At 44.0% G+C, this 27,069-nt stretch overlaps 1 protein-coding gene across 4 annotated transcripts in view; it reads right to left on the bottom strand.

The window, feature by feature from the left end:
* LOC122923578 (dysbindin-like) overlaps window positions 1-27,069 on the bottom strand; it is a 113,800-nt gene that overhangs the window by 77,196 nt on the left and 9,535 nt on the right. For all 4 annotated transcript variants that reach the window (XM_044274428.1, XM_044274426.1, XM_044274430.1 and 1 more), the window contains exons 2-6: window positions 24,129-24,182; window positions 22,260-22,310; window positions 21,139-21,199; window positions 18,722-18,854; window positions 5,658-5,790 (exon numbers count right to left, since the gene is read on the bottom strand). In XM_044274428.1, the coding sequence (XP_044130363.1) occupies window positions 5,658-5,790; window positions 18,722-18,854; window positions 21,139-21,199; window positions 22,260-22,310; window positions 24,129-24,182 (432 nt within the window). The remainder of the gene's footprint in view (window positions 1-5,657; window positions 5,791-18,721; window positions 18,855-21,138; window positions 21,200-22,259; window positions 22,311-24,128; window positions 24,183-27,069) is intronic.

Genomic DNA, 27,069 nt, shown 5'->3' on the forward strand with positions numbered 1-27,069 from the left:
CCAGGGAGCGCTCTCCTCCTCCGACTGGCCCCGTCTGCAATTCAAATCCCGCGCCTGCACCTCATTCGGCGCAGGCGCTCTGAGAGAAGGACACTCGCTTTCTCAGCACTCCCTCAGTGCGCCCGCGCCGATGACGTCTTCTCTTTCGGGTTTAAAGGTGACGTCATCGGTGCAGGCGCGGGATTTGAATTGCAGACAGGGCGAATCGGAGGAGGAGAATGCTCCCTGGCCCTGTCAATCAGCAGGAGGAGGGGGCGTTTTTTTTAAAGGAGGATGCGGCGGCTACCAGCAAGTAGACGCCCTACTTGCTGGTAGAGAGGTAATTTACATATTATAAAAGTGCCGTTTTTAAATAAACTAGCCAACAGAAAAGGGGTGAGAGCCCTATATATTGAAAAATCGCAGTATAAGGATTTTAATTAGCCTAAAAAAATAATAATAATAATATGACTTTTGGGGGGTGACAGAATCCCTTTAAAGAGGATTTCTACTCAAAATGTAAAGATGGCAGCATATTGGTAAATTGCAAATGAGAAGCGGTTGCCCCGTTCATGTGGAATTAAAGCTTTTATTATTCTGCAAATGAGGCATTAGGTTTACAAAAGGGGTGGACCTGAGCTCTTAGGGGGCACCTTAGCGCTAACGAAATGTTTCAACTGCAATTCGGATAGTAATCCTGTGCCTGCGCCGTGCAATATATCTGCTTTGGCTTCCCCAGGAGCACAGATAACTATTGTGCCTGTACAGACACTGTGAATCAGGCGGCAGGCATGGGATTACAGGGACAGGCAAGATGTCTGGCCCCCGTCAATCATGGGGAGGGGGAGTGGCAATTGAGACACTGCGTCGTAGCCTGCCGCTCGGTGTACTTAACACCTCATCTGCATAATGATACAAACGTTAACTGCAGGTGAACTCCGTAAGTGATCTACATAAGAAATGTATGCTTTTTACTTGGCAAGCAATGTGGTTAATAGGGATGATCTTGCTGAGGGTCCTCTTTAACTCTTTCAGCCCCTGAGGATTTTCCATATTTTTTCGTTCATATAGCCGTATGAGAGCTAGTCGTACTTTCTGATGGCACCATTTAATACTGCATAAAATGTCATGGGAAGTTGGACAAAATCCTAATGCGGTGGAACTGGAAAAAAATTAAAAATAATAATAATTCTGCTAGTTATATGGTTTTTGCTTTTACGGCACTTCCTAACTGACCTGTTCCCTTCATTCCACAGCTCCGTATGATTGCAGGAATTACACATTTATATATAGTTTTTCAGCAGGCACATAGTGTGGTAGGGGTTATCCTAGTTTAAAAATAATACCTTCCTCCTCACTATCAGCACCATGGTTGTTGATAAAATTGTACTTTTATTCCTTTGCTGACAGGCAATTTAGAGCACCATGAGGCAGGCTGTTTCAGTACGAGCACCCCCCCTCCCCTTGCTTCACAGCGCTAGACCAAGTCGTACTCTAGAGCGGTCAATCAAGAAGAGGGGGGTGTTTAGACTTCACATAGCCGTGCTCCTACTGAAAAAGCCTGCCTCCTGGTGCAAAATTGCCTGCAGCAAAAGATACGATTTTTAATCAACAACCGTAGCGCCAACAATGAGGAGGAAGGTATTATTTTAACCTGCAGAATCGCCCCTACCAGGCTATGTGCCTGCCTTAATACAGATGATATGGTGACAGGAGGGAGATTAGAATTTTGTATTTTTTAAAACTTTTTTTTTTATATCATCCTAGGTGACTATAAGAAGCAATTATTAGATAGCTTCTCCCTTACATTCAATGCATCTTTGCAATTCATTGTTTCTTCAGAGACACCCATGCTATCTAATACAGTGAACGACTTCACCAAATCGCCATGCGGGGAGCTGTTCAGGACACAGGAGTTCAGGACACTCCTGGGTTTCCTGCTGTCAGATGCCATGGTCACATTTGACAATGGCATCTAAAAGGTTAGGTGTCTGCGATCGGCGCTATCACCAATTGCAGACATTATCCTGGAGTGTCTGTTTAAAAATTTAGAAACCCAGAGACTATGCGCCTGCTAACAGGCGCCAACTTTAAAGAGCTGTCTTCTCCTGTGCATATATGGTGGTGGTTGGGAAGGGCTTAATAGCTGGTGGACTGGTGGTTTCCTTCGGATCCAGAAATGTCCCGACTCACATTCAGCTTCCCTTTCTGCCTTGCACTGATCATCACTGCAGCCAAAACATTACATCACAGCTGCAGCATTGTAAGTGCATATATATATATATATATATATATATATATACACACACACACACACACACACACACATACATATATATATATATTGTGGGGCTTCGCTCTGGTAGTTCGGATTAGCGGATGCAGCACAGAGGCAAAGTGCAAGTTCTTGGTCCAAAACATCAGTGTTTATTCACACGTGAAAGCAAAACAAGAACACAAGTGGCTTGGTGATTGTTCACATACATGAAAAGTTCATATACAAAAAACAGTCACCTTTTCTCCTGGGTTTTACTTCACACTCAGTTGGAAATTCTGCTTTGTCACATCCACAGACTGGCATTAGGCGGCCCGTTCGCCCTCACAGGGGTCTGAGCCCTCCAGCCCAGCTCAAGTTGCGGATCCCAACACAGCCCTTAGATCACAACACACAGACCTCCTGAGCTCCACTGTCAGACGGAGGTAATCCTCCCCCACCTGGCAGTGGCAGTGCTGGCTGGTTTTTATGCCTGGCAAAACCCAGCCTGGAACATGGGGAGTAGTCACCCACCCAGCACTTTGACTACTCCCAGTAAGAGCCGTCCCGGATCAGCTATTACAGCCATACTAAGATACTAGGTGTCAAACAGCAACTGCTGCTGACACATAAAAACGTCTTATTCCACCGAGGCCAGGAACCTCGGTGACATGTACCCATCATCTACGATGATTCCTTGTACCTTCTTAAAATATATATTTTTTTGTTGTTGTTTTTTCCCAACTAAATTCAAGTCAATAACGATTGTCTCAATGTGTAAAGACTCACGGACTACTGCTTTATATAGTCCAAACTGCAACCACAAATCTTCAGAAGTACTAAATACTTGGATCATAAGATCAAAAAAAGTCATGGTTGGTTATCTGCAATCCCACGATGGATTCGTGAGAGTTTTGCCTTAGTTATTGCCATTAGTTATAGTTCACACAATGATGAGATTTCTCTATGCATTAAATAATTTCTACATAAAAAGATGCATCACATGCTTCCTTTATAATCAGGAACTGTATGCATTATCAAAGTGTGTAAAACCACTGTTACTAATAGATATAGCTGATAAGGGAGTGACAGCCAAAACGGCTTCCATGGAGCTATGGCAATACAGAAAATAATTCTCGGAACCTCAAGGTAATGTACAAAAGGACAGCCCAACTTTATCAGGCCATAAGTCTGCATAAAAAGCTGCTTTCACAGCATACGGCCTCATGCACACAACCGTGGTGTGTTTTGCGGTCCGCAAATTGCGGATCCGCAAAACACGGATGGCGTCCGTGCACGTTCTGCAATTTGCGGATTGGTACGGACAGCCTTTAATATAAATGCCTATTCTTATCCGCAAAGCGCGGACAAGAATAGGACATGTTATATTTTTTTAGCGGTCCACGGAACAGAGCAACGGATGTGGACAGCACACAGAGTCCACAGAGTGCTGTCTGCATTATTTGTGGCCCCATTGAAGTGAATGGGTTCGCATCCGAGCTGCCAAAACGGCGGCTCGGATGCGGACCAAAACAGCCGTGTGCATGAGGCCTAAGAATGTGACATGATCGAGTCAAGGAGCCATGGTAATCTTGTCACACTAAATGAAATATACTTTACATTCGGTGGGGCGGATTTATCAAGACTGGCGTTTCTAATGCCAGTTTTGATCCGCTTAGTGGTGGAGTGGGGTCCACGCCTTAGGGCTTATTAGCACTTCTCAGCAGGTCTGTGTGCCAGAATTTGAAATCTATGCCAGCTAGGAGATGGACACATTTAAAATTAGTTGCGCTGTGCAGGCCTCTCGCCAACCCTTTCATAAAAGATGGCAAAGCCACAAGGGGCTTGACAAATCTTACCCTGTATATAAAATACTAGCAGAAGGACCCGGCTTCGCACGGGTATATTTCATCCATTTCATTTAATGCTTGTGTAGGTCATTAAAAGATTTCAACAGTATCCCCCTTAACAGTGAGCTCTACAGCACCCCACCATTTAACACTGACCTCTATAGCGGACCGTCCCTTTAACTGTGACCTCCACAGTTCCCTGTCTCCTTAACAGAGAGACGTCCACAGTGCCCGCCCCCTTATCAGTGATCTACACAGCAGCCCGCCCCTTTTACAGTGACCTCGACAGCATGCCGCTCCCTTAACAGTGACCTTCACAGCAGCCTGCCCCTAGGGTGGTCAGAGGTCCAGTTTTAGGCCGGACAGTCCGGCTTTAAGACTCCGTCCTCCGTCCAGCGCAGGGCCTGGACAGACACAGGGATGTTCTTTTGAACAGCTCACTCTCAGACAGCAGCACTGTGCTGTCTGAGCATGAGCTGCAGGGAGAAAGGCAACCTCCCTCAATCCCCTGCAGTTGACAGAAGTTGATTTTTACCTTAATTTTTTGAATCCCCGTTGGCTGCAGAGAGGGAGGTGGCGTGGCTTAGAGGGACCGGGGGGCGGGGGGTTTTAAGTCTGTCTTTTGAGGGTTGCCTGAAAGGCCACCGTATCTGCCCCTGAACTGTGACCTCCATAGCACTCCGCTCCCTTAAAGTCATCCACAGCGCCCTGCCCCTTTAAAGCTGACCTACAGCAGTGAAGAAAAATGGCTGGGTTGTTATGGAAACCTAGTGTAAAACTGTGTGTATGTGGAGACTAAGGACCTGTGAGCTTCTATTGGCTGATAAGGGACATGTGACCAGGCTTCTATTGGCTAATGCATTTTTTGGGAATATCTTACACAAGAATGTCCTTTTGAACCGCTCACTCTAAGACAGCAGCACTGTGCTGTCTGAGCGTGAGCTGCAGGGAGAAAGTCACCATCCCTCCCACCCCTGCAGCTGACAGAAGTTGATTTTTACCTTCATTTTTTCAATCCCTCTCGGCTGTGAAGTGGGAGGGGGCGTGGCATAACCAGATTGGGGGTGTGACTTAGTGGGACCTAGGGGCGGGGATTTTAAATCCATCTTTTGAGGGTGGCCTGAATAGCCACCCTACCTGCCCCCTGAACTGTGACCTCCACAGCACTCCGCTCCCTTAACAGTGTCAGCTACAGCTCCCTGCCCATTTAAAGCTGACCTGCAGCAGTGAAGAAAAATGGCTGGGTTGTTATGGAAACCTGGTGTAAAACTGTGTGTATGTGGAGACTAAGGACCTGTGAGCTTCTATTGGCTAATAAGGGACATGTGACCGTGCGTATGGCAGTTGGGATATGAAGAGAAAGACCTGCAGGCTTCTATTGGCTAATGTATGTCATGTGATGTGCCATATTTGCATTTTTTGGTAATATCTCAGGAACAGTACGTGCTAGAGAGAGCTGTGACACTCACAAGAGTTCTTTCCAGGTAGCAAGGGATGTGTACACCAAGTTTAGTTGAAATCAATGGTTGCGTTTTTGAGTGATCGCGGAACATACATATTAGATTGACACCAACCTTTTCATTTTCTTGTAGTTTCCTAACTGTCTGTACTGCATATGCTGGAACCGCTGAAATTCACACTGTTCACATAGTTCCTCCAAGTCTGACAGGCGTTTCTCTACATCTTCAAAACTTCCTTCCAGCATAACTGATCAATGAACAAAAACACAATTAGATCAAAAAGGTAGAAACAATACTTGGTAAATCCTTAAAGTGTACCTAAATTTTTAAAAAAACATATCAATCAATAGTACAGTGTGTGTACAAACACTAATCGGAACCCAAGCCAAGTTAGTTTTAAAGTGGCTTTCTACTTTAAAAATCAACTATAGAATTTATTCAACGAAGTCACGTGCGACTTCGCGAATAACTTACTTCAACTCATCGGAGCCCATACATTCAAATGATGTACGGAGACGAATCTCTGTACAGTATTATGCCGAAGTTTGAATGAAGTAGATGAAGCATCAGAAGCTTACTTCGCTCAACACTACAAATAACATCTAAATCAATTTAACAAAAATGGTTCCAAAACTTTCCATATCCTTTAAAGGGAACCTGTCACCGGGATTTTGGGTATAGAGCTGAGGACATGGGTTGCTAGATGGCCGCTAGCACATCCGCAATACCCAGTCCCCATAGCTCTGTGTGCTTTTATTGTGTAAAAAAAAGATTTGATACATATTCAAATTAACCTGCGATGAGTCAGAGCTTGAAAATATGACTCTTCTCTTATGTTAATTTGTATATGTATCAAATCATTTTTTTCCCACAATAAAAGCACAGAGAGCTATGGGGACTGGGTATTGTGGATATGCTAGCGGCCATCTAGCAGCCCATGTCCTCAGCTCTATACACAAAATCCCGGCGACAGGTTCCCTTTAACCATCTGTTTTGCCTGAGTTCAGTGGGAAAAGTAGCTAACTGGAGGGGGGAGGGCTGCCATCTCTGAATGGTAGCAGCTAGAAACAACTGGTCTTGTTTGAAAGCTGACATTCCAGGCTTTCATACAAAACAGTCCAAGCAAACAGACGAGAAATCACTGTTAGAACCTGTTTTTACTTTTACTTTCAGCTGCATTCAAAGTATGTTGGTTTCTATCAGTGATATCTGCCCTTGTACTGATTGCTGGAATGTCGGCTTTCAAACAAGACCAGTTTCATGTTTCTAGCTGCTACCATTCAAGAGCTCTAAAGCAGCCCCCTCCTCCAGTTAGCTACTTTTCCCACTCCTGGAGCTGGACTCTTTCAAAACAGTTAGGTGGTTAAAAGGCTATGTACACCTTTGGGGGCATTTTTTTTTTTATTACTGCCTTGTACTTATTGTGAGCTAAAAATAATTTATTCAATTTGTCTTTATTAAAATCTGGAATCCTTTTTTGTGTACATAGCTGAGATGCTGTAGTAGCAGCCTGTGGATTTTCTGTCTTTTCCGTTATCTAGGGAGAAAACAGACTCCTAATCTCTGCTCTCTGACATTATAAACATCAAAGCTCAATCCTTATTTTACTAAGAATGTGGCTAAATGAGTGTTTGTGACCTCTCAGTAGTTTAGAGATAAGGGTTGTTAGATGACAAAGTAAGGCTATGTTCACGCCTCAGTTATTTAAATCTGTTTTTGTGAGCCAAAACCAGGAGTGGAGGCTACACAGAGATATAATGAAAAGATCTGCAACTGTTCTGTGTTTTTGATCCTCATCTGGTTTTGGCCCACAATAACTTATGGAAATAAGTGATCAAATAACTGATGTGTGAACAAGGCCTAAAAGTGAAAGTACCAGTCACACAGCTAGAAAAAAAAAGTTAACCCTTTGTGACAAAATGGCTAAATATTTTAATAAACGTCAATTGAAAATATGATTTTTAGACAAAAATTAGTAAAATGCAATCATAAACAAAAACTGCCTCCAAAAAGGTGTACATAGCCTTTAAAGCTTTAATCAAAAGAAGACTTAAAGATATGTCCTATAAATTTGGTCCCACATATCCTACTGGTTTAAGTTTTCTTTTCTGGGTGTCTTCTTGTTATTTTTATGTTTTCATTTATTTTGAGACACAGGAAAAGAATCATTTAAAAAAGGTCATCTGTCATCAGATTTGTACCTATGACACTGGCTGACCTGTTACATGTGCGCTTGGCAGCTGAAGGCATCTGTGTTGGTCCCATGTTCATATGTGCCAGCATTGGTGAGAAAATGAGGTTTCAATATTTGCAAATGATTGTCTAGGAGCAACAGGGGTGTTGCCATTACACCTAGAGGCTCGGCTCTCCTTGCAACTGCTGCATCCTCTGAACTTTGATTGACAGGGCCAGGCAGTGGGGATGTTTTCCTTGCCTGGCCCTGTCAAAGTGCAGAGGGCACGGCAGTTGCAGAGAAAGCAGAACCCCTAGGTGTAATGGCAACCCCCCTTTTGCTCCTAGAGGCTCATTTGCATATATTAAAACATAAATTTTTCTCAGCAATGCGGGCACATAGGAACATGGGACCAACACAGATGCCTTCAGCTGCCAAGTGCACATGTAACAGGTCAGCCAGTGTCATAGGGACAAATCTGCTGATAGATGCCCTTTAAAGGGTTTCTACCACTTGAATATCACATATTTGGTGTTCAGACACTAGCGATTCGCTAGTGTCTGTTCTTGCCTACAAGCTAATTATCACATTAATCCGGGCTGCCGATACCTCAAAAAAAGCACTTATATCTTTATGCAAATGAGCCTCTAGGTGCTATGCAGGCGTTTTTCTAAGCACCTAGAGGCTCCGTCTACCTTGCATTTTGCCGCCCTGCGCCTCGCTCCAGCACGCCCATCTCTCACTGTAATCGATCCTCCCCCTGCTTCAGCCTTCCGAAATCCCGCGCCTGCGCCGTCCGTCGCGGCATTCGGAGGCATTCGGCGCAGGCGCAGTCAATGTCTGACCGCTCCCTGCTCAGACATTTCAACTGCGCCTGCGCCGATGACGTCACAGAGCTCCGTGGGACAGACGAAGCCCAGCAGCAAGCGGTCAGACATTGACTGCGCCTGCGCCGAATGCCTCCGAATGCCGCGACGGACGGCGCAGGCGCGGGATTTCGGAAGGCTGAAGCAGGGGGAGGATCGATTACAGTGAGAGATGGGCGTGCTGGAGCGAGGCGCAGGGCGGCAAAATGCAAGGTAGACGGAGCCTCTAGGTGCTTAGAAAAACGCCTGCATAGCACCTAGAGGCTCATTTGCATAAAGATATAAGTGCTTTTTTTGAGGTATCGGCAGCCCGGATTAATGTGATAATTAGCTTGTAGGCAAGAACAGACACTAGCGAATCGCTAGTGTCTGAACACCAAATATGTGATATTCAAGTGGTAGAAACCCTTTAAAGGCTCAAGAACCAATGCTGATATTTAATAAAACACTAATGGTCTATTGAGGTCAAATTTATGGCACTAAATCTAAAGAGTTATCATAGGGGCTGGTACGGATGGTACAAGAGGAGGCCGACTCTTTGCAGATGAGCATGCTATGAAGATAAACCAGAGGAGTACAAATCATTCAGTGTTTTCTTCAACACAACTGTTTATCTCTTCCACTGAAAACAGAAATGTGCATTGTGTCACGGCAGAGCAGATGACCACATCCACACACACTGTCTGTTAGGAGAATATCCTCAGAAGTAACAGCTTAGCAAGATTTAGGATTATACAACATGCTCTACTGGCCAACAAATTATTCTTATTCCGCTGAAGAGTTCGAAGGAGAATAATATAAAGACATGACTGTGAAACTTTGTTTTCCGTCTTGCATAACGGGACCCAGACGGATCAGTTTTGATTCCCATAGACTTCTATTAGGACGAAGAGCAAACGGAATGCCTTTTAAAGGCTTCCGTTTTGCATTCCGTCATAATACAAGTCTATGGGCAGAAGAACGGATCCGTCCATCCGTCTTATGGATTCCGTTATAACCATGTTATAATGGAAAGCCATAATTGAATCCCTAACGCTAGTGTGAACCCACCCTTAAAGGGACACTGACAGGCAAAATCAGCATATTTAGTTATATATATATGACATTACAGGTCTTATACAGTCTATTAAAAGCATCTAAGTATGCCCCCTGTCCACCGTATAAATACCGAAAAATAAAGTTTTATAACCTGCCTGTCTCGTCACCAATCTGCCCAAGGGGCGGCGTTTCATCTCAAAATGCGCCCAGCCAGCCGCTCCCAACTGCCGTTCTGAAGCCCCGCCCAGCTCATCAATATTCACTTCGCTGGGCGGCGGCTACAACTCTCCCCAGTCACTATCCTGCGCATGGGCAATTAAATCCTCCTGGCATCATTCACGTCTAATCTTCTGCGCTTGCGCCCGGCCGTGGTTACATGCAAGATGGCGGATCCCACGTGGGGGAGGTAAAGGAAAGTGACGGGGGCCCCCCACCGAGCATAGTTCTTTATGCAAAGCCCAAATACAACCCTCTATCCCCATGCTTCCACTTCTGTCTTATCCTACCACTAAGGACATTTATGCATCCTCGCACTAATGTAGTGCAGCCTTGATGACCCTCAATACATCCATTGGGTCCCTCCAAGAGAATGTGTCCTTTATTAGACAGGACATGAGGAAAGTTAACGAAAGAATGGCTGAAGCAGAGGGACACGTATCCCGCCTGGAAGATCAGGTCTCCCCTATGAAACGTGATCTGGCTAAGTAATCCACAATATCACCCTCCTAATAAATAAAACGGAGGACTTGGAAAATAGATCGCACAGAAACAACCTTCCCATAGTGGGAGTTCCTGAAAAATCAGAAGGGTCCCACGCTGTCCATTTCTTTGAGGACTAGTTCAAAAAGATATTTGGAAAAGACTCTCTTTCTCCCTTCTTTGCTGTAGAGAGGGCGCACAGAGTGCCGTCTCGCTCACCACCACCGGGAGGCCCTCCTAGACCAATGCTAATGAGGATTCTACACTTTCATGATAGAGATGCCATTCTCCACAAGGCAAGAGAACACCAGAATCTATTCATAGATGGACAAAGAGTCTCCATTTTTCCGGACTTCTAAGCGGAGGTGCAGAGACAGCGTGCACGATTCCTTACGTCAAGAAACGACTACGCTCACAAAATATCCAATACTCCAAGCTGCGGATAATGTTTAAAGGGAACCTGTCATGTGAATATTTGATTATAATCTAATATATATATATATATCTCCATTAACTACTAAAAAGTGCCTTAGATGTATTCCCTTACTGGTGTGACAGATGGTTACCTCATAATATACAGACAAATATGCCACATGCTAATGAGCCGATTTGAGTCCAGCGTTTATATAATTCAGAGCTATAGCCACTCCCCTGCCCACATGCTGCTGCTTCATATGGAAAAAAAACTGTCAATCAGCAGCAGGTAGGCAGGGAGAGTCAGGAGCTCATGAATATTCATGACTCATCATTATCAGCTGGAGCTTTTCAATACAAGATGTTGGCAGATTGACTGGGTCAATTAAAGAAAGTTACCCAGCATTTTGCTAAGAGAATCAGTCAGTCACTTATTTATGTTGCCCTTAGTTAAGACAAAGGAGAAACCCATTTTTTCGACTCCCCGGAGGAAGCCAGCCACTGGGTTGAACAAATGGAATCCCTGTTGTCTGAACGCTATGAAAACGACTGATAGAAGAGTGGGAAATGCAATGCCTGGGACTTTTCCTGAGACACCATGGAAGACTATGGGGACAGGCGGATAAGTATAATGTTTAATGCTTGTTATGAGTCTGTTCTTACATGATCACTAACGTGTCCTGGAGCAGTGATCAATCTGGTGCTATACAACAACACTGACTTTAGTATTCATACCTGTGTTATTGTTACTTGTCTTGTTGACATGTCAAGGGTTAAACATGCCATTATGCCACGTGATGCCCTCTTTTATTGCTGCCCGGATCTCTCTATCATAGAGTTCTGGTCCGTAAATGCGGATGTGTTACCACTTCCTATGTTGCGGGTTACAGGAACTTTTCATGTGCCTCAGGTCCTGCTTGGGGACCACCAAAAGTTTGTTCTTTTATAGGAATTATTATGTTTATGGTTCATCTGGGGTTAAGTTCTGCAGAGAGACAGTGCATGCTATTGTTCATTTGCATACGGCGATTGTTTTATATGGGTACCTAGTCCGCCCTCTCTCCTATGTTTATCACGGAATGATGGCGGATAAAACTCACGTTTCGGCATGGAATGTTAGAGGCCTGGGAGATCGTTCTAAACGTCAGGTTGTTTTTACGGCTGTCCAGACATATCAACCAGCTATAATGTGTCTCACTGAGACTCACCTGTCTAAACAATCCCAAAGACTGCTTCATAAACCATGGATCTCAGAGGCCTTTCAGTCCACCTTCTCTACGCATGCAAGAGGGGTTAGTGTCCTGGTTCATAGAGCCATTCCCTTTGAGTGTCACTCTAGTAAAATTGATACTGAGGGCCGATATGTTTTTCTGCACTGTTCTATTTTTGGGGTACAATTTCTTCTAATTGTCATATACATTCCACCGCCATACTCCACCGGTGTAATAAAAGAGGTAATGACATGGATAGTGCAGGGCCCCCAGGCGCCAGTCCTGATGGTGGACGACTTTAACAAATATCTGAACCCTTCTTTGGATAAGTTCCCGCCACCTAATCATCTAACACATACTGGGGAAACCTTATTGGCAAAATTACTCAGAGAGCTGGACCTACATGACCTGTGGAGAATTAGATTCCCTCAGGAACGGCAGTACTCCTGCTTCTCTGCGTCCCATAATTCTTTGTCCATAATAGATCTACCCATTGGATACCTGGAAGCTTTGCCATACACCTCTGTTATTGAATATTTACCGCGATGCCACTCGGCTCACTCTCCTATACATATAGAATTGAGATTAGAAAAAGACATGGGACGCTGCGGTTCAACGCTCTGGAAAATTAACCCTTTCTGGATACACTTGTTAGATGAGGAAGATCCCCTGACAGAATATATAAGGGAATTCTTTAATTTTAACATAGGGTCAGCACCCATTGGTACAGTATAGGAAGCCATGAAAGCATATGCGAGAGGTCTTTATATACAGAAAATTAACAGATGTAAAATTAAAACTAGGGAACTCACTAAAAGCTATACAACAGGAAGTGATAAGGAATGAACAAGCATATGCAAGTACACCCTCTCAGCAGTCTAAGGCAGTATGGAGAGAAGCACAATCCAAACTCACAGATTATTTGTTACATATAGCGGACAATAAACGGTTCTTGACCAAACAAAAATACTTTGAGGCAGAGGAGAGTACAGGTAGTCTGCTAGCTAGGGTGGTCCGGTCACAAGAGGGTGCATCCAGAATAGCAGCAATTAGAACATCTGATGAAGAACTTTCCGTGGAAAGTTCAGTAATCCTTGACACGTTTCATAACTTTTATAAGGAATTATATTCTTCTAAATTGTTCATGGCAAGAGATGATATTAAAAAATATCTTAGCCAAATATCTATCCCTAAATTATCCCTAGAATCTGCCGCGTATCTGGATGAACCCATTAGATTGGAGGAACTTGAAATGGCTCTAAGCTCTCTTCCTAATGAAAAGGCCCCAGGGTCGGACGGATTACCAGGGGAATTCTTTAAACAATACAGGGACTGTCTCCTCCCACACCTTTTGGATACCTTTAATAATACGCTACGAATCGGAAGGCTACCTTAATCTATGAGAGAGGCGATAGTGGTAGTTATCCCAAAGGCCAATAAGGACCCAGTTAGATCTGACTCATACAGACCTATTTCTTTCCTACCTAATGATGTGAATTTACTAGCCAAATTACTGGCCAATTGACTTAATAAGGCAATTACTCCTTTAATACATAGGGATCAGGCTGAAATAATGCCGGATAGGAGTATGGCCAATAATCTCCGTCGACTGTTTTGGAATCTCCAAAGATCGATAAATACTGAGGGATGCCACGCAATAATATCCTTAGATGCTGCCAAGGCTTTTGACAGCGTAGAATGGGAATATCTGTGGGAAGTCTTGGAATCAATGGGATTTGGGCCGGGTTTTATCTCCTGGGTCAAATTACTGTACAATTCCCAGTTAGCAAGGATTAGAGCGAATGGACTACTTTCCAAACACTTTACTTTACATAGAGGTACACGGCAAGGCTGTCCCTTGTCCCCCCCCTGTTATTTGCGATAGCAATTGAGCCCCTAGCCTGTCTTCTACGCAACTCTCCACATTGGAGGGAATTTCCAATAGGCACCCGGGAAGAAAGAGTCTTGTTATATGCAGATGATCTATTGTTGTATGTAGGAGACCTGCAGAAGTCCATAGATCCAATAATGAAGGAGATTGTTGATTTTGGGACATTCTCTGGGCTAAAAATAAACTGGGACAAGTCCACAATTCTCCCATTAGATCCCACACCATCACAATTGGCTCTCACCCGTATACCCCTGCAACTAACCACTCAATTCAAATATTTAGGTGTAATGATAACACTAGTACCAGCCAAATACATAAAACTGAATCTAGAGCCACTAATTGCTAAATTTGTAGTCAAAACTAATGTTTGGTGTAAGCTGCCCCTTACGGTAATTGGCAGCTGTAATTTAATTAAAATGATATTCATGCCACAGCTACTATATTTATTACATAACTCGCCGGTATGGGTCCCACAGAGGATATTTGACTAAATTCAAGGGATTTTTAGATCATCGATATGGAAGAAAAAAACAACCGAGAATTTGCATAGAGACACTCCAAAAAAGTAAGAAAGGAGGCGGCGGCTTGTCCCTCCCGAACCCATGGTCCTACTTTATAGCTGCACAACTGCAGCATGTTAGGGGATGGATTAGAACAGGTGAATTAGATTCTTCGGCTGAGATAGTGGCTCATAGTATGAAACAGAAAGCACCTATTGCTTCGGTTGAAGTGAGCGGGCAACAACTTCTAGGTAGGAAACTTCCCACAATCTCCCTTGTAACCAAAGTTTGGTTGAAATTTAAGAAATTGGCAAATCTAACAGGTTTTAGCGAGATTACACCATTATGGCGAAACCCCCAATTACCTGAGATGTTCAGACTAGAAGGCTTTTCCCCATGGGAGGAGAGGGGCATACTATTTGTGGGCCAAATTCAAGCTCAAGGATTGTTTAAATCTTTTACCCAGCTCCAGGAAGAGTTTGGCCTACCCAAAACGGAATTTTTTCAATTCCTCCAATTAAGACATGCATGTCAAACGCAATTTCCGAAGGGTATGGTGGTTGCCACCTCCCCTCCTGTGGTGAAACAGCTAATGGAGGGCAGGTCCACAAAAGGCCTGATTTCACGGCTATACAAATTTATACTTGATGCCAATGCCTCCTCAACTCCCTTTGTGGTAAAAGGAAAATGGGAAGAGGATGTAGGGACAATGTCTCAAGATTAATCGACTGATGTTCTGGCTTTAACTACTAGTCTTACACTGAATGAATCTCAGAGATTGTCTCAGCTATACTTAATACACAAAGTGTATAGAACCCCAAAATTTATATTCAAGATAGGCACATGACCGAACTCCTCATGCCCTCGATGTGGAGAAATAGAAGCGACATTGCTTCATATGGTTTGGAATTGCCAAAAATTGGGAAGATATACGTGAAATCATATCCGTTACGACTCAGATAAGATTGCCTAATGATCCAAGAGTTTGTGTATTGGGTATTCTGAACTCTTCAGGAATAAACAATAATCTGTCACTATGCATTCACAGAATGCTGTTCCAGGCGAGGGTTTTAATTGCTAAATACTGGATACGAGGAAATCTACCTAACAAGAATATATAAATAGGCTGAATACAGTTTTACGCCTTGAAAGAGGGGTCTATGTCAAGAGAAAATGCCCTAACAAATTCCTGTCGATATGGAGAGGTTGGGTGGAGACCAGGAGTCTGGCCTCTGCGGCTCTATCGAGAGATTGCATAGGTGGGCAATTCTCTCTATTGGGCCAGTTATCTTAGCACACGCTGTCGAATAGGGGATGTCGATTGGTCACTATAATTTCAATTATCACTGTAATGCCCTTCCTGAGATATAACGAATGGTGAAGTAATGCAGCTGTCTCTCTGTTGGATCAAGTAAAGGGGGCAGGGGGGAGAGGTTGGTTGGTTGGTTGTTATGTTAGGTAATTATATAACATTAATTATGCAATGTCCTGTACACTTATAACAAGTATCTGTCTTTATATCCTATATTACGATGCTTTCATGTTATTATGACTATAAGGTTGCTGATGAGGCGGGTATCATAGGAGTCTTAATGATACCCGGGGGCGCCACAGAGTCTCCAGTGTAGACAATGAAGTTTTTTGCAGTTATAGTGGAATACACTATGGAATTGTTACACTTACTTCACCGGGGAGGAGGGTATAGGATAAAGCTCAAGACACCTAAACCTCAGCCTCCCCCGCCGAGATCGCCTCAATTGATGTAGTGATGGCTTCCTGGTCCCCAAAAGGATGACACCGGGGCTCCAATGTAGTTAGGAAGTTTATTTATTCAGCTTGACGCGTTTCGGGAATATATCCCTTTCTCAAGAGCATATGCTATTTAACGAAGTCTCGCACGTCTTTGTGAATAACTTACTTGAATAAACTTACTTACAAATTTTTTTGCAAACCGGGTTCCGATTGCGCATCCGAAGCCTGTTTCGCTCATCTCTAGTTATCACCTATCCTGTGCTACAACCAGTATACCCCTTTAAAGCACAGTAACATTTTCCCCCATTTGTATTCCAGTGGTCATAACGTCTTATATATAATGTATTAAATAACTTTCATTTATATTTTTGTGGGGGAAAGAAGAAAAAAAATTCAAAAATAATGCATTTCATTTTTAAAATAAAATGCAGCCAAGAATGATGCAAAGGCATGATGTGTGAACAGGTACAGTATTATTGAATAAGCTTTTATGGAGAAGCAAATAACTACAAAGCCAGGAGAAATACCATACACCTATTTCAGTGCTCCTCCTGACTGCCAGAAATCTTTTATATGAAAAGAAAGAAATATAATACATATTCCTCTCTGGTGATAAATCGGTATCGCTATTACTGAAATAAGTGGCATCACTAGAGAAGTGGTCTGGATATTTTACATCACAATTCAGATATGGAAAGGATAGGGACAGAGTAAAGAGGAAACTTTATTGAGGTCCATGTGTGTGGGGTGTAACTATTTGGTGTGACTTATTTGATGCTGTCATCTAGACACTGGCAAACATCTGGCATCAATGAACAGCCTAATTAGGCACAGAGGGGTGATTAGATGAGCAAACTCATGTTCTCACTTCTCTATTGTCTCAGACTGATGGAGAGGGGGATTGATAACCCATAGAGAGAGAAGATCTAGGTCTCTTTCTGCTCCCACAGTCAGTCAGCCACTGCTCCCCTCCTCCTCCATTCTAGCTGAGGATCACAAGGAGGTGATGGACTGCTTTAAAGGGACTCTGTCACCAGTTTCTAACCCCCCCTTTTAAAACTATTGTTCTCTCCATGGGGCCCTTGTCATTACAAAGCTGTTGTTATAAGATAAATCCGCCGTCTAGTTTTGATAAAAATCGCTTTTATCTAACCTGTCAATCTTCTGGATAAGGTGCCCAGGGCGTTTCTGAAGGTCTGAATCTGCCGCTCTCCGCCGCCGCCGTTGGTGCCCAGCTCCTCCCCTGATCCTTTCAGCGCCACCTGGATGTCATGAAATCCGCCTCCGGCTCTCCTCAGTGCCCCCTCCTCCTTTTCAAAGATCCCGCGCGTGCGCACAGGCCTGTGCCTGATGCGCCCGTGCGGACTTTTAGATTCTGCCTCGTTGAGCGAAGTGCGCATGCGCGCGAACATGCGCGCTTCGCTCAACGAGGCAGAATCTAAAAGTCCGCACGGGCGCATCAGGCACAGGCCTGTGCGCACGCGCGGGATCTTTGAAAAGGAGGAGGGGGCACTGAGGAGGATTTCTTTTACATTCAGGCGGCGCTGAAAGGATCAGGGGAGGAGCTGGGCACCAACGGCGGCGGCGGAGAGCGGCAGATTCAGACCTTCAGAAACGCCCTGGGCACCTTATCCAGAAGATTGACAGGTTAGATAAAAGCGATTTTTATCAAAACTAGACGGCGGATTTATCTTATAACAACAGCTTTGTAATGACAAGGGCACCATGGAGAGAACAATAGTTTTAAAAGGGGGGGTTAGAAACTGGTGACAGAGTCCCTTTAACCTAAAATATGTAAGGCTACAACTGAGCAAGAGTCACATTCCTGGTTTGTGTTAAAAGTGACAATCTAAGTTTTAAAACAAGACAAGGATAGCAGTACTAGCTGCAGGTGCTCTAACTGGGATCCATGTCTTAGGACTGTGTTTCGGTCGTTTAGATTGTCAGCTTTAAAACAAGACCAAGAATGCTGCTTGAGCTCCGTTATACACTAAGAAAAAGTTATCAGAAGGAGGGGGGGGGGGGGGGGGTTTATAGGGGTTATCCACTTTATATTAACATTTTCAAAATGTGCCAGAGACACCTCCACACAAAGGTTTGAAGACAAAATGTGTGTCGAGGTGAACGCAGGTTACTTGATCATTATTTACATGGGCTGGTATTTAAATTATACTTTTTTTGTCCTTACTGTTATCTTTTTTTTTTTTTTTTTGAATGGGGCACTTTACTGTGTATGTATTAGGTAAGAACTAGTTTATCTCTTTATGCCAAGTTTATCTCTAAACTTGGTTTAGCCAGACTCATCTTTACTTTATTTTTATTATGTGATGTATTTTCAATAACATTTGTTTAATCTTTTATATTATTTGCCCTTTTTTTTGTTGCAATTTTTGAATTATAGGGAAGTTAGAAACAGCACTATATTCAGTTTACTAATCACTGTTTTTAGGGCACCTGCATCTCTGTCCACAGCACAAGGAGGCATTAAGGTGTTTTTTGCCACTCTTCTTGCTGGTGATATGTCTACAGTTTGCGCAGTAAACTGGCTAAAAATATAATCATTCTAAGTTATCAGATGTGCTCTACAGAATTCAAGGATGGAAACATGAAATTCACATGTAAAAGTTAACCTACCAAGTTTAGCTGTCACTGATTCAAGATCCGCAAGGAAGACTGGTATGTTTTGCAGCTGCTCCTGTAGTTCCACCAAGCCACTTTTCTTCTTCTCCCAGTGAGCAGACAGCATCACCACCTCACTGTCTATTAGCTGGAAACATGAAAAAAAAAAAAAAAAAAAAAAAAAAAAAAAAAAAAATTGCTTTTGAAATGTTGAAAACAATAAAAAAAAAAAAAGTTCAATATTCCATCGGAAACAAAAATGTGAAAATGTTAGGTCTAATGATACACCTACATTTATTCTGGAAACCTAATGCTGTGTAAGGGCATGGTAAGAAACGTCGTCAGTGTAAATGCTGACACCTAGTGGCAGAAATAGTGCACTTTTCCATTACAACAAGACAACATCTCTAATTTACAGCCTGCTGTACCACTACTAACCCCTTAGGCCTCTTTCACACTTGCGTTGTCCGGATCAGGCGTGTACGCCACTTGCCGGAATTACACGCCGGATCCGGAAAAACGCAAGTGTACTGAAAGCATTTGAAGACGGATCCGTCTTCAAAATGCTTTCAGTGTTACTATGGCACCCAGGACGCTATTAAAGTCCTGGTTGCCATAGTAGTAGTGCGGAGCGGGGGAGCGGTATACTTACAGTCCGTGCGGCACCCGGGGCGCTCCAGAATGACGTCAGAGCGCCCCATGCGCATGGATCATGTGATCCATGCGATCACGTCATCCATGCGCCTGGGGCGCCCTGACGTCACTCTGGAGCGCCCCGGGAGCCGCACGGATGGTAAGTATGCTGCTCCCCGCTCCCCACTACAGTTTACCATGGCTGCCAGGACTTTAGCGTCCCGGCAGCCATGGTAACCATTGAGAAAAAGCTAAACGTCGCATCCGGCAATGCGCCGAAACGACGTTTAGCTTAAGGCCGGATCCGGATCAATGCCTTTCAATGGGCATTCATTCCGGATCCGGCCTTGCGGCAAGTGTTCCGGATTTTTGGCCGGAGCAAAAAGCGCAGCATGCTGCGCTATTTGCTGCGGCCAAAAAACGTTCCGGAACGGAACGGAAGACATCCTGATGCATCCTGAAGGACGGACTGTCCATTCAGAATGCATTAGGATAATCCTGATCAGTATTCTTCCGGCATAGAGCCCCGACGACGGAACTCTATGCCGGAAGACTATAACGCAGGTGTGAAAGGGCCCTTAGTGAGCTGAACAATGTTTTAATTTTTTTTTCATTGTCGCATTCTAACAGCTGTAACTTTTTACATTTTCCATCGATATAGACATATGAGGTTTATTTTTTGCAGGACAAATTGTGGTTTTTAAAATGAGCCACTTGGGGGTACGCATAACTTAACTTTTATTAACTCTTCTTGGGGAGCATAGGAAAAAAAACAGCAATGCTGCCACTGAGTTTTTAACACTAAACTTTGTGGCCTTCCTTGTTTGGCATAAATACCATGAAAACTTTACTCTCTGGCTCAGTACGATTACAGCCATAACAAATATATACATTTTTTTTTTTTTACTACTTTTGCACAATAAAAACTTTTTTTTTTTAAAGAAGAAAATGTTTTTGCATTGTTAGGGCTTGATGTTTGGAGGACGACTTGTTTTTTTTTGTATCACTTTGGGGTACATAACACTTTTTATTCCATGTTTTTTTTTTTTTTTGGTCTGGAAAATGAGCAAAACACAGCAATTGTGGTTTTTATTTTTATTTTATTTACTGTGTTCACCATACCGGATAAATTAGATGATAAATGTGGAGTGCAGTTTGTTATGCTCATGGAGATATCAAATATGTGGAGGAGATTTTGATCACTGTTGTTCAACTTTTTTGGGTCGTCAAGGTGAAATGGCAAACTACGTGTTTTTATATATTTTTTTTCCCCCCATTACAGCGTACACTGTGCAGGAACATTTTTAAATATATTTCAGACATTTTTGGACATGGTGATACCCGATAGCATAATCGTGCACTTAAATGGTATTCTCATAAATAATATTTTCTCCTAAAAATCGATGGATTTGACTTTTGTAAAACAAAATCATTTCCTCATCCAAAATACGTTTATACAATGAAAACAAAAAAAAAAGACTTGTTTTAGACACTGACGTTACATATGGCCTGGCGACACCTCATCAGAAGACAGACCATACCAATGGGGTTTCTATTAGGTTACATTGTGACTTATACCTGTGTGACATTAAGATGGTTGTCAGGTGTGCTGCCAAACACACCTAATGATGGTAAGTGAGGGCACGCAGAAATCCAGAAGGTTTGGATTTCTGCTGACTGTTGCGTTTCAGGAAAATTGCAGGTCGCTACACAATCACATTCACAATCATCAGGGCAATATAGTACAGCAACATTGCGATCTTATATCGCATGCCTTAATTCACACTAGTAATATTTACCTCTCCAGCTTTAGCACATTCTTTTGCCCCTTTATGTAGTGCAGCCCAGGAATCTTCATACCTAGAAAAAGAAAATACATGAGAGCAATCATAAAAACGCATGTCAGAGTGGTAAGGTTTAAACTACAAGCGCCAATATAAGAAGCTGCATTAGTACATCAACAATACAGATGACACTGACCTGATGACCATAAATTTATATAGACTTCATTATCATTTATTAAATCTTACATTTGTGGGTCAAATAATGCATGGGGGACATATCACTGCTGCGGTCAGTAATTGGCTGCAGTAGTACAACTAAGGCTACTTTCACACTAGCGTTCGTCGGTCCGCTCGTGAGCTCCGTTTGAAGGGGCTCACGAGCGGACCCGAACGCAGCCGTCCAGCCCTGATGCAGTCTGAATGGAGCGGATCCGCTCAGACTGCATCAGTCTGGCGGCGTTCAACCTCCGCTCCGCTCGCCTCCGCACGGACAGGCGGACAGCTGAACGCTGCTTGCAGCGTTCGGGTGTCCGCCTGGCCGTGCGGAGGCGTGCGGATCCGTCCAGACTTACAATGTAAGTCAATGGGGACGGATCCGTTTGAAGATGCCACAATATGGCTCAATCTTCAGGCGGATCCGTCCCCCATTGACTTTACATTGAAAGTCTGGACGGATCCGTACGAGGCTATTTTCACACTTAGCTGTTATATGCTAAAATAATGCAGACGGATCCGTTCTGAACAGAGCCTCCGTCTGCATTATTATGATCGGATCCGTTCAGAACGGATCCGATCGAACGCTAGTGTGAAAGTAGCCTGACCCTCATCAAATCGAATGTTAACGAGTGGGATGGGTGCAGCAGTGAGAGACGGAAGGAGCCGGAACCCAGCACAGCCGGTAAGTATGCTTCCCTACAGAAATGTGGTGGGAGGGACGAAAAGATTTTCAGTAGAGCAAACAATTCTTCTATCTTGGGTGCGAGGCACCGGCCGTGCCACTCTCCATAGCTTTCCTGTGTTGTGCTCTGTTTGGAACACTGCTTAAAAAGCTCAGCTAAATGCGGCTTCGGCAATATAGACCACTGCATTTCCTTTGCCGCCACATCAAAGGGATTCGATATTGGTGAAGCAATTACCTGCTAAGAACTTCTATCCCGGCTGGAAATTTCACAGAGTGTTCAGTTGGCCTATGAGTTTAGAAAGAAAACATTCATAAGTGGTTACTTCTTACATGAGGTACATAGAGATATTCTGACAACTGAGCCAGTCATTATACTACAGATTCAAGGCTATTCCCACTAGTCATGGATGGCATATACCTAGGATCATTGGGGGCACGACTGCCTTCACTACCACAGAACCGTTGAAAGAAGGGTTGCAGCTATTTTGCCGCATAGCAGCGCTAAAAATACCCTGTGTGTTATGAGCCACCACAGAGCTTGGCTTTCCATGAATCATAATGTTATGGAATTTCCTAACTATCCTTATATTAAATTAGGGAATACCTCTAAAAAGGTGACCTCTAGTCGCCACTATAAAGGTTCAAAATAAAGTTTGTAACCTTATTCTTTCAGTAATTGCTAATTCTCCCACAATTCTGTGTAGCAGATCTAGGAACTGCACAGGTCATCTAGATAAGCTATCTAGATACACAGTCAACTCACATTATGATGACCACTTTCTACTTTCGATGTTGGCAGCGCATAGCTCATGAAGTGACGTGTCATGGGCTGGCTTGGAGGGTATATAAAGGTGTGCGATAGGCTGCTTGCAGACATATCGCTCATTGCTGACAATGGTAAAAAAGGGGGATTTACCAGAGTTGCAAAAAGGGATGATTATTAGCTTTCAGGCCAAGAGTGGCAGTATTTCTGAACCGTTTGTGTGCCGCTGTGGTGAAAGTGTATTGTGAGAGGACAAATGGCACCATTGAGAATAAACGTGGAAACTGTGGAGCACCACTTGATTGAGTGGTGAGATGTGAACATCGCTATGAAGGTGTGCAAGGGCGGATCGACATGCTACAGTGGAGCAAATCACTGCCAAAATGAACCAGGGGGCTACCAGACGTGTGTCTAAAAAACAGCTCAACAAAGCCTACCGCGTATGGAGCCCCGAAGTACATGGATGGTCACTGAACCTCTGCTAATGAAGATGCATTGGTAGAAAAGGTTTCGATTTTCACTAAAGTACTGGAAATGGACCTCCACTGATTAGCAAAGTATTGCCTTCTCTGATCAGTAATGTTTTCTGTTTCATAAAACAGATAGTTGAGGTGTCAGGCGAAAAACATCAGAGAACAAACACCCTGCAACCACTGCTGGAAGAACACAAGTTCTGGGGAATGTTTTCATGGCATGGGCCCACTTATCCATGTGGAAGGCTATCCCAACTGATTTGGGTATGAATCCATCTCTGTAGATCACGCACACCCATATATGCTTATTGTTTTCCCTAGGGGCAGATGGAATCTTCCAGCAAGACAATGCAACATGTCACACGGCTAGAAATGTCCAACATTGGTTGTAAGAGCATGACCAAAACTTTCAAGTACTACCCTGGCCCCCTAATTCCCCAGACTTGAACCCAATTGAGCATCTGTGGGACCACCTCGATCGTGGTGCTCGTTCTATGGATCTTCCCCCATGCTCCCTCCAGCAGTGGTGGGATGCAGTGCAGTCAGCATGGCTCCAGATACCTGTGCCAACCTACCAGGACCTTGCTCAGTCACTACCAGCCCGTCTAGCTACTGTCCGTGCTGCACATAATGGTTACTCTAGATATTAGCTGGTGGCCATAACAACATGACTCTGTATATAGCCAGTATGAACCCCTCTTTTGTACTTTTGCCAGTTGAGTGCTGAATGCTGCTGCAGAACAAGGCATTACCTTCTATAGTCTGGGCTATTGCAGGTATATATATTTAATGGGTGCAGCCAGGAGAAGACAAGAGCTGCTGCAGGGGGGGACCACCAAGATAAAAGGAAACATTTTTTTATTTGTACCTGTGCTGCTTTTTGATCTTCACATCTCTTGATTTGTCACCCAAACTTTTCAACCTGCAATTGAAACATAAAATAAGCTTTAAACCCTAGAGGCAAGAAAAAGCTTTCAGCTCCTTTCATACAGTTGTGGACTGCTGGACATCAGCATATATATATTTTTTCCATTGTAGACCTTACAGTAGGCCAAATATCAGTGAAGACAGAACGCAAGCGCCTGGAGGTTTTGCACGCAGTGGTGCAGATATTTTCCACGTGAGAAGATAAGAGATATGTATACTGAAAGTTCATCATGCAGTGGAAAATATGAGTATGAATGTGACTGACTTCAGTAAACAGCACAACGAGAAAATAAGCACCCATGAAAAAAGGAAAAACTTGACCCAGACAACCAATATTTGTTCTGCCTCCACCATGTGAGAGTGTTTTCCACATTCATACCGCCCAGTGATTGGGCTCTGCATATTTAATGTGGCAGGTTCCCTTTAAAGCAGGGATGTCAAACTCGTGGCCCTCCAGCTGTTGCAAAACTACAACTCCCATCATGCCTGGGCATACTGCAGCTATCAGGGAATGCTAGGAGTTGTAGTTTTGCAACATCTGGAGGGCCATGAGTTTGACATCCATGCTTTAAAGGGTAAAGCTAGATTTCTGGAAACCTGGGACATAACTGCATGAAATGCAGCAGTTTTATTAGAACGGTGTTCAGACATGCTTTGAGCTACAGAAGGCTGAATATTAGGGTGTGGGTTTAGTTGACACTTTGTTGTCAGACCAAGTGGTTGGTAAGAATAGATGAGATTACAAAAGACAAGTACTCATCATTTCCAGAAAATGAGTTACACAGCAGGTATTGGGCAAGGATACATAAAAGTCAGACAGGTGCCGATCCCAAAGGCGAGATCCGCACCCATCTCCAGAACGGGCCCTCTGAGGTGCAGGGAGAGCAAGCAGGTGCGTGGCCACCCTCACTTCTCTGCTAGCCGAGCGCTGGCTCTCAGAGGATGGCGACACAAATCGTTGTTTTTCTCAGTAACAAAACATAAAACACACAAAGTACTGTGCAAAAGTGTTAGGCAGGTGTGCAAAAATGGTGCAAGTAAGAATGCTTTCCAGAATAGAAGGGTTATTAGTTTATTTCTTAGCAGTTAACAAAATGCAAAGTGAATGAACAAAAGAGAAATCTAGATCCAATCAACTAGGGCTGCAGCTAACGATTATTTGAATAATCGATTAGTTGCCGATTAATTTCTACGATTAATCGATTAATCGGGAAAAACGACAAAATTACAAAACAGAGGTTTATATGATCTTACTTAAAAAATTATGTTCAAAGGCCATATTAAAACAAATTGTGGACGACACTTATGGGGGATCTGTGGACGACACTTATGGGGGATCTGTGGACGACACTTATGGGGGATCTGTGGACGACACTTATGGGGGATCTGTGGACGACACTTATGGGGGATCTGTGGACGACACTTATGGGGGATCTGTGGACGACACTTATGGGGGATCTGTGGACGACACTTATGGGGGATCTGTGGACGACACTTATGGGGGATCTGTGGACGACACTTATGGGGGATCTGTGGACGACACTTATGGGGGATCTGTGGACGACACTTATGGGGGATCTGTGGACGACACTTATGGGGGATCTGTGGACGACACTTATGGGGGATCTGTGGACGACACTTATGGGGGATCTGTGGACGACACTTATGGGGGATCTGTGGACGACACTTATGGGGGATCTGTGGACGACACTTATGGGGGATCTGTGGACGACACTTATGGGGGATCTGTGGACGACACTTATGGGGGATCTGTGGACGACACTATTATGGGGGATCTGTGCATATGGGCATAACAGTGCACAGATCCCTTTCCTCATAACAGTGCACAGACCCCCCTTCCCATAGCAGTGCCATACACAGATCCTCCCCCCCTCCCCATAGCAGTGCTATACACAGACCCCCCTTCCCCCTAACAGCCCCGGCGCTTGCATCTTTATTTTACCTTTTGACAATGACGCTCCCGCTCCTGTAACAGCCAGGCAGAGCGGACGGCGGCGTAACGTCACTCAATCACGTGACGCGCCTGCTCCGCCCACTTCATGAATGAAGGAGGCGGAGCAGGCGTGTCACGTGAGTGAGTGACGTTACGCCGCCGTCCGCTCTGCCTGGCTGTTACAGGAGCGGGAGCGTCATTGTCAAAAGGTAAAATAAAGATGCAGCGACCGCCCGCCCGAATACCAACGAATCGGCGATTATTCGATAACTGGATTCGTCGACAACGAATCCAGTTATCGAATATAATCGATTACATCGATTAATCGTTGCAGCCCTACAATCAACATTCGGCGAGACCGCCCTTTGCCTTCCAAACATCATCAGTTCTTCTAGGAACACGTGCACACGGATTTTGATGGCACTCCGCAGGGAGGTTGTTACAAAGATCTTAGTGGATTGAGGTTTGCTCATATCCTTCTGTCAGACAGACCATGCATTTGTGGAGGCCATATCAGTAGTGATGAGCGAACTTCTGTTTTAAAGTTCGGCGTCTAAAGTTCGGCTTCCGGTTAGCAGAGAATCCCGATATGGTTCCCGATATGGATTCCGACTTCCGTTGTGGTCCGTGGTAGCGGAATCAATAATGGCCGATTATTGATTCCGCTACCACGGACCACAACGGAAGTCGGAATCCATATCGGGATTCTCCGCTAACCGGAAGCCGAACTTTAGACGCCGAACTTAAAACAGAAGTTCGCTCATCACTACATATCATCACTTCCAGGACACCTTGTTCTTCTCTACACTAAAGATAGTAGTTAGGGCGCTTTCACACGAAGTCAGGTCATTAAAAACAGACACAGTTTTCCTTGGCCATTTTGCATCAGTGCGTGCATTCATTTTCTGGCCATATATCTGTTTTTAAT

This window comes from Bufo gargarizans, unplaced genomic scaffold, assembly GCF_014858855.1.
Source record: "Bufo gargarizans isolate SCDJY-AF-19 unplaced genomic scaffold, ASM1485885v1 original_scaffold_1753_pilon, whole genome shotgun sequence".
NCBI lineage: Eukaryota > Metazoa > Chordata > Amphibia > Anura > Bufonidae > Bufo > Bufo gargarizans.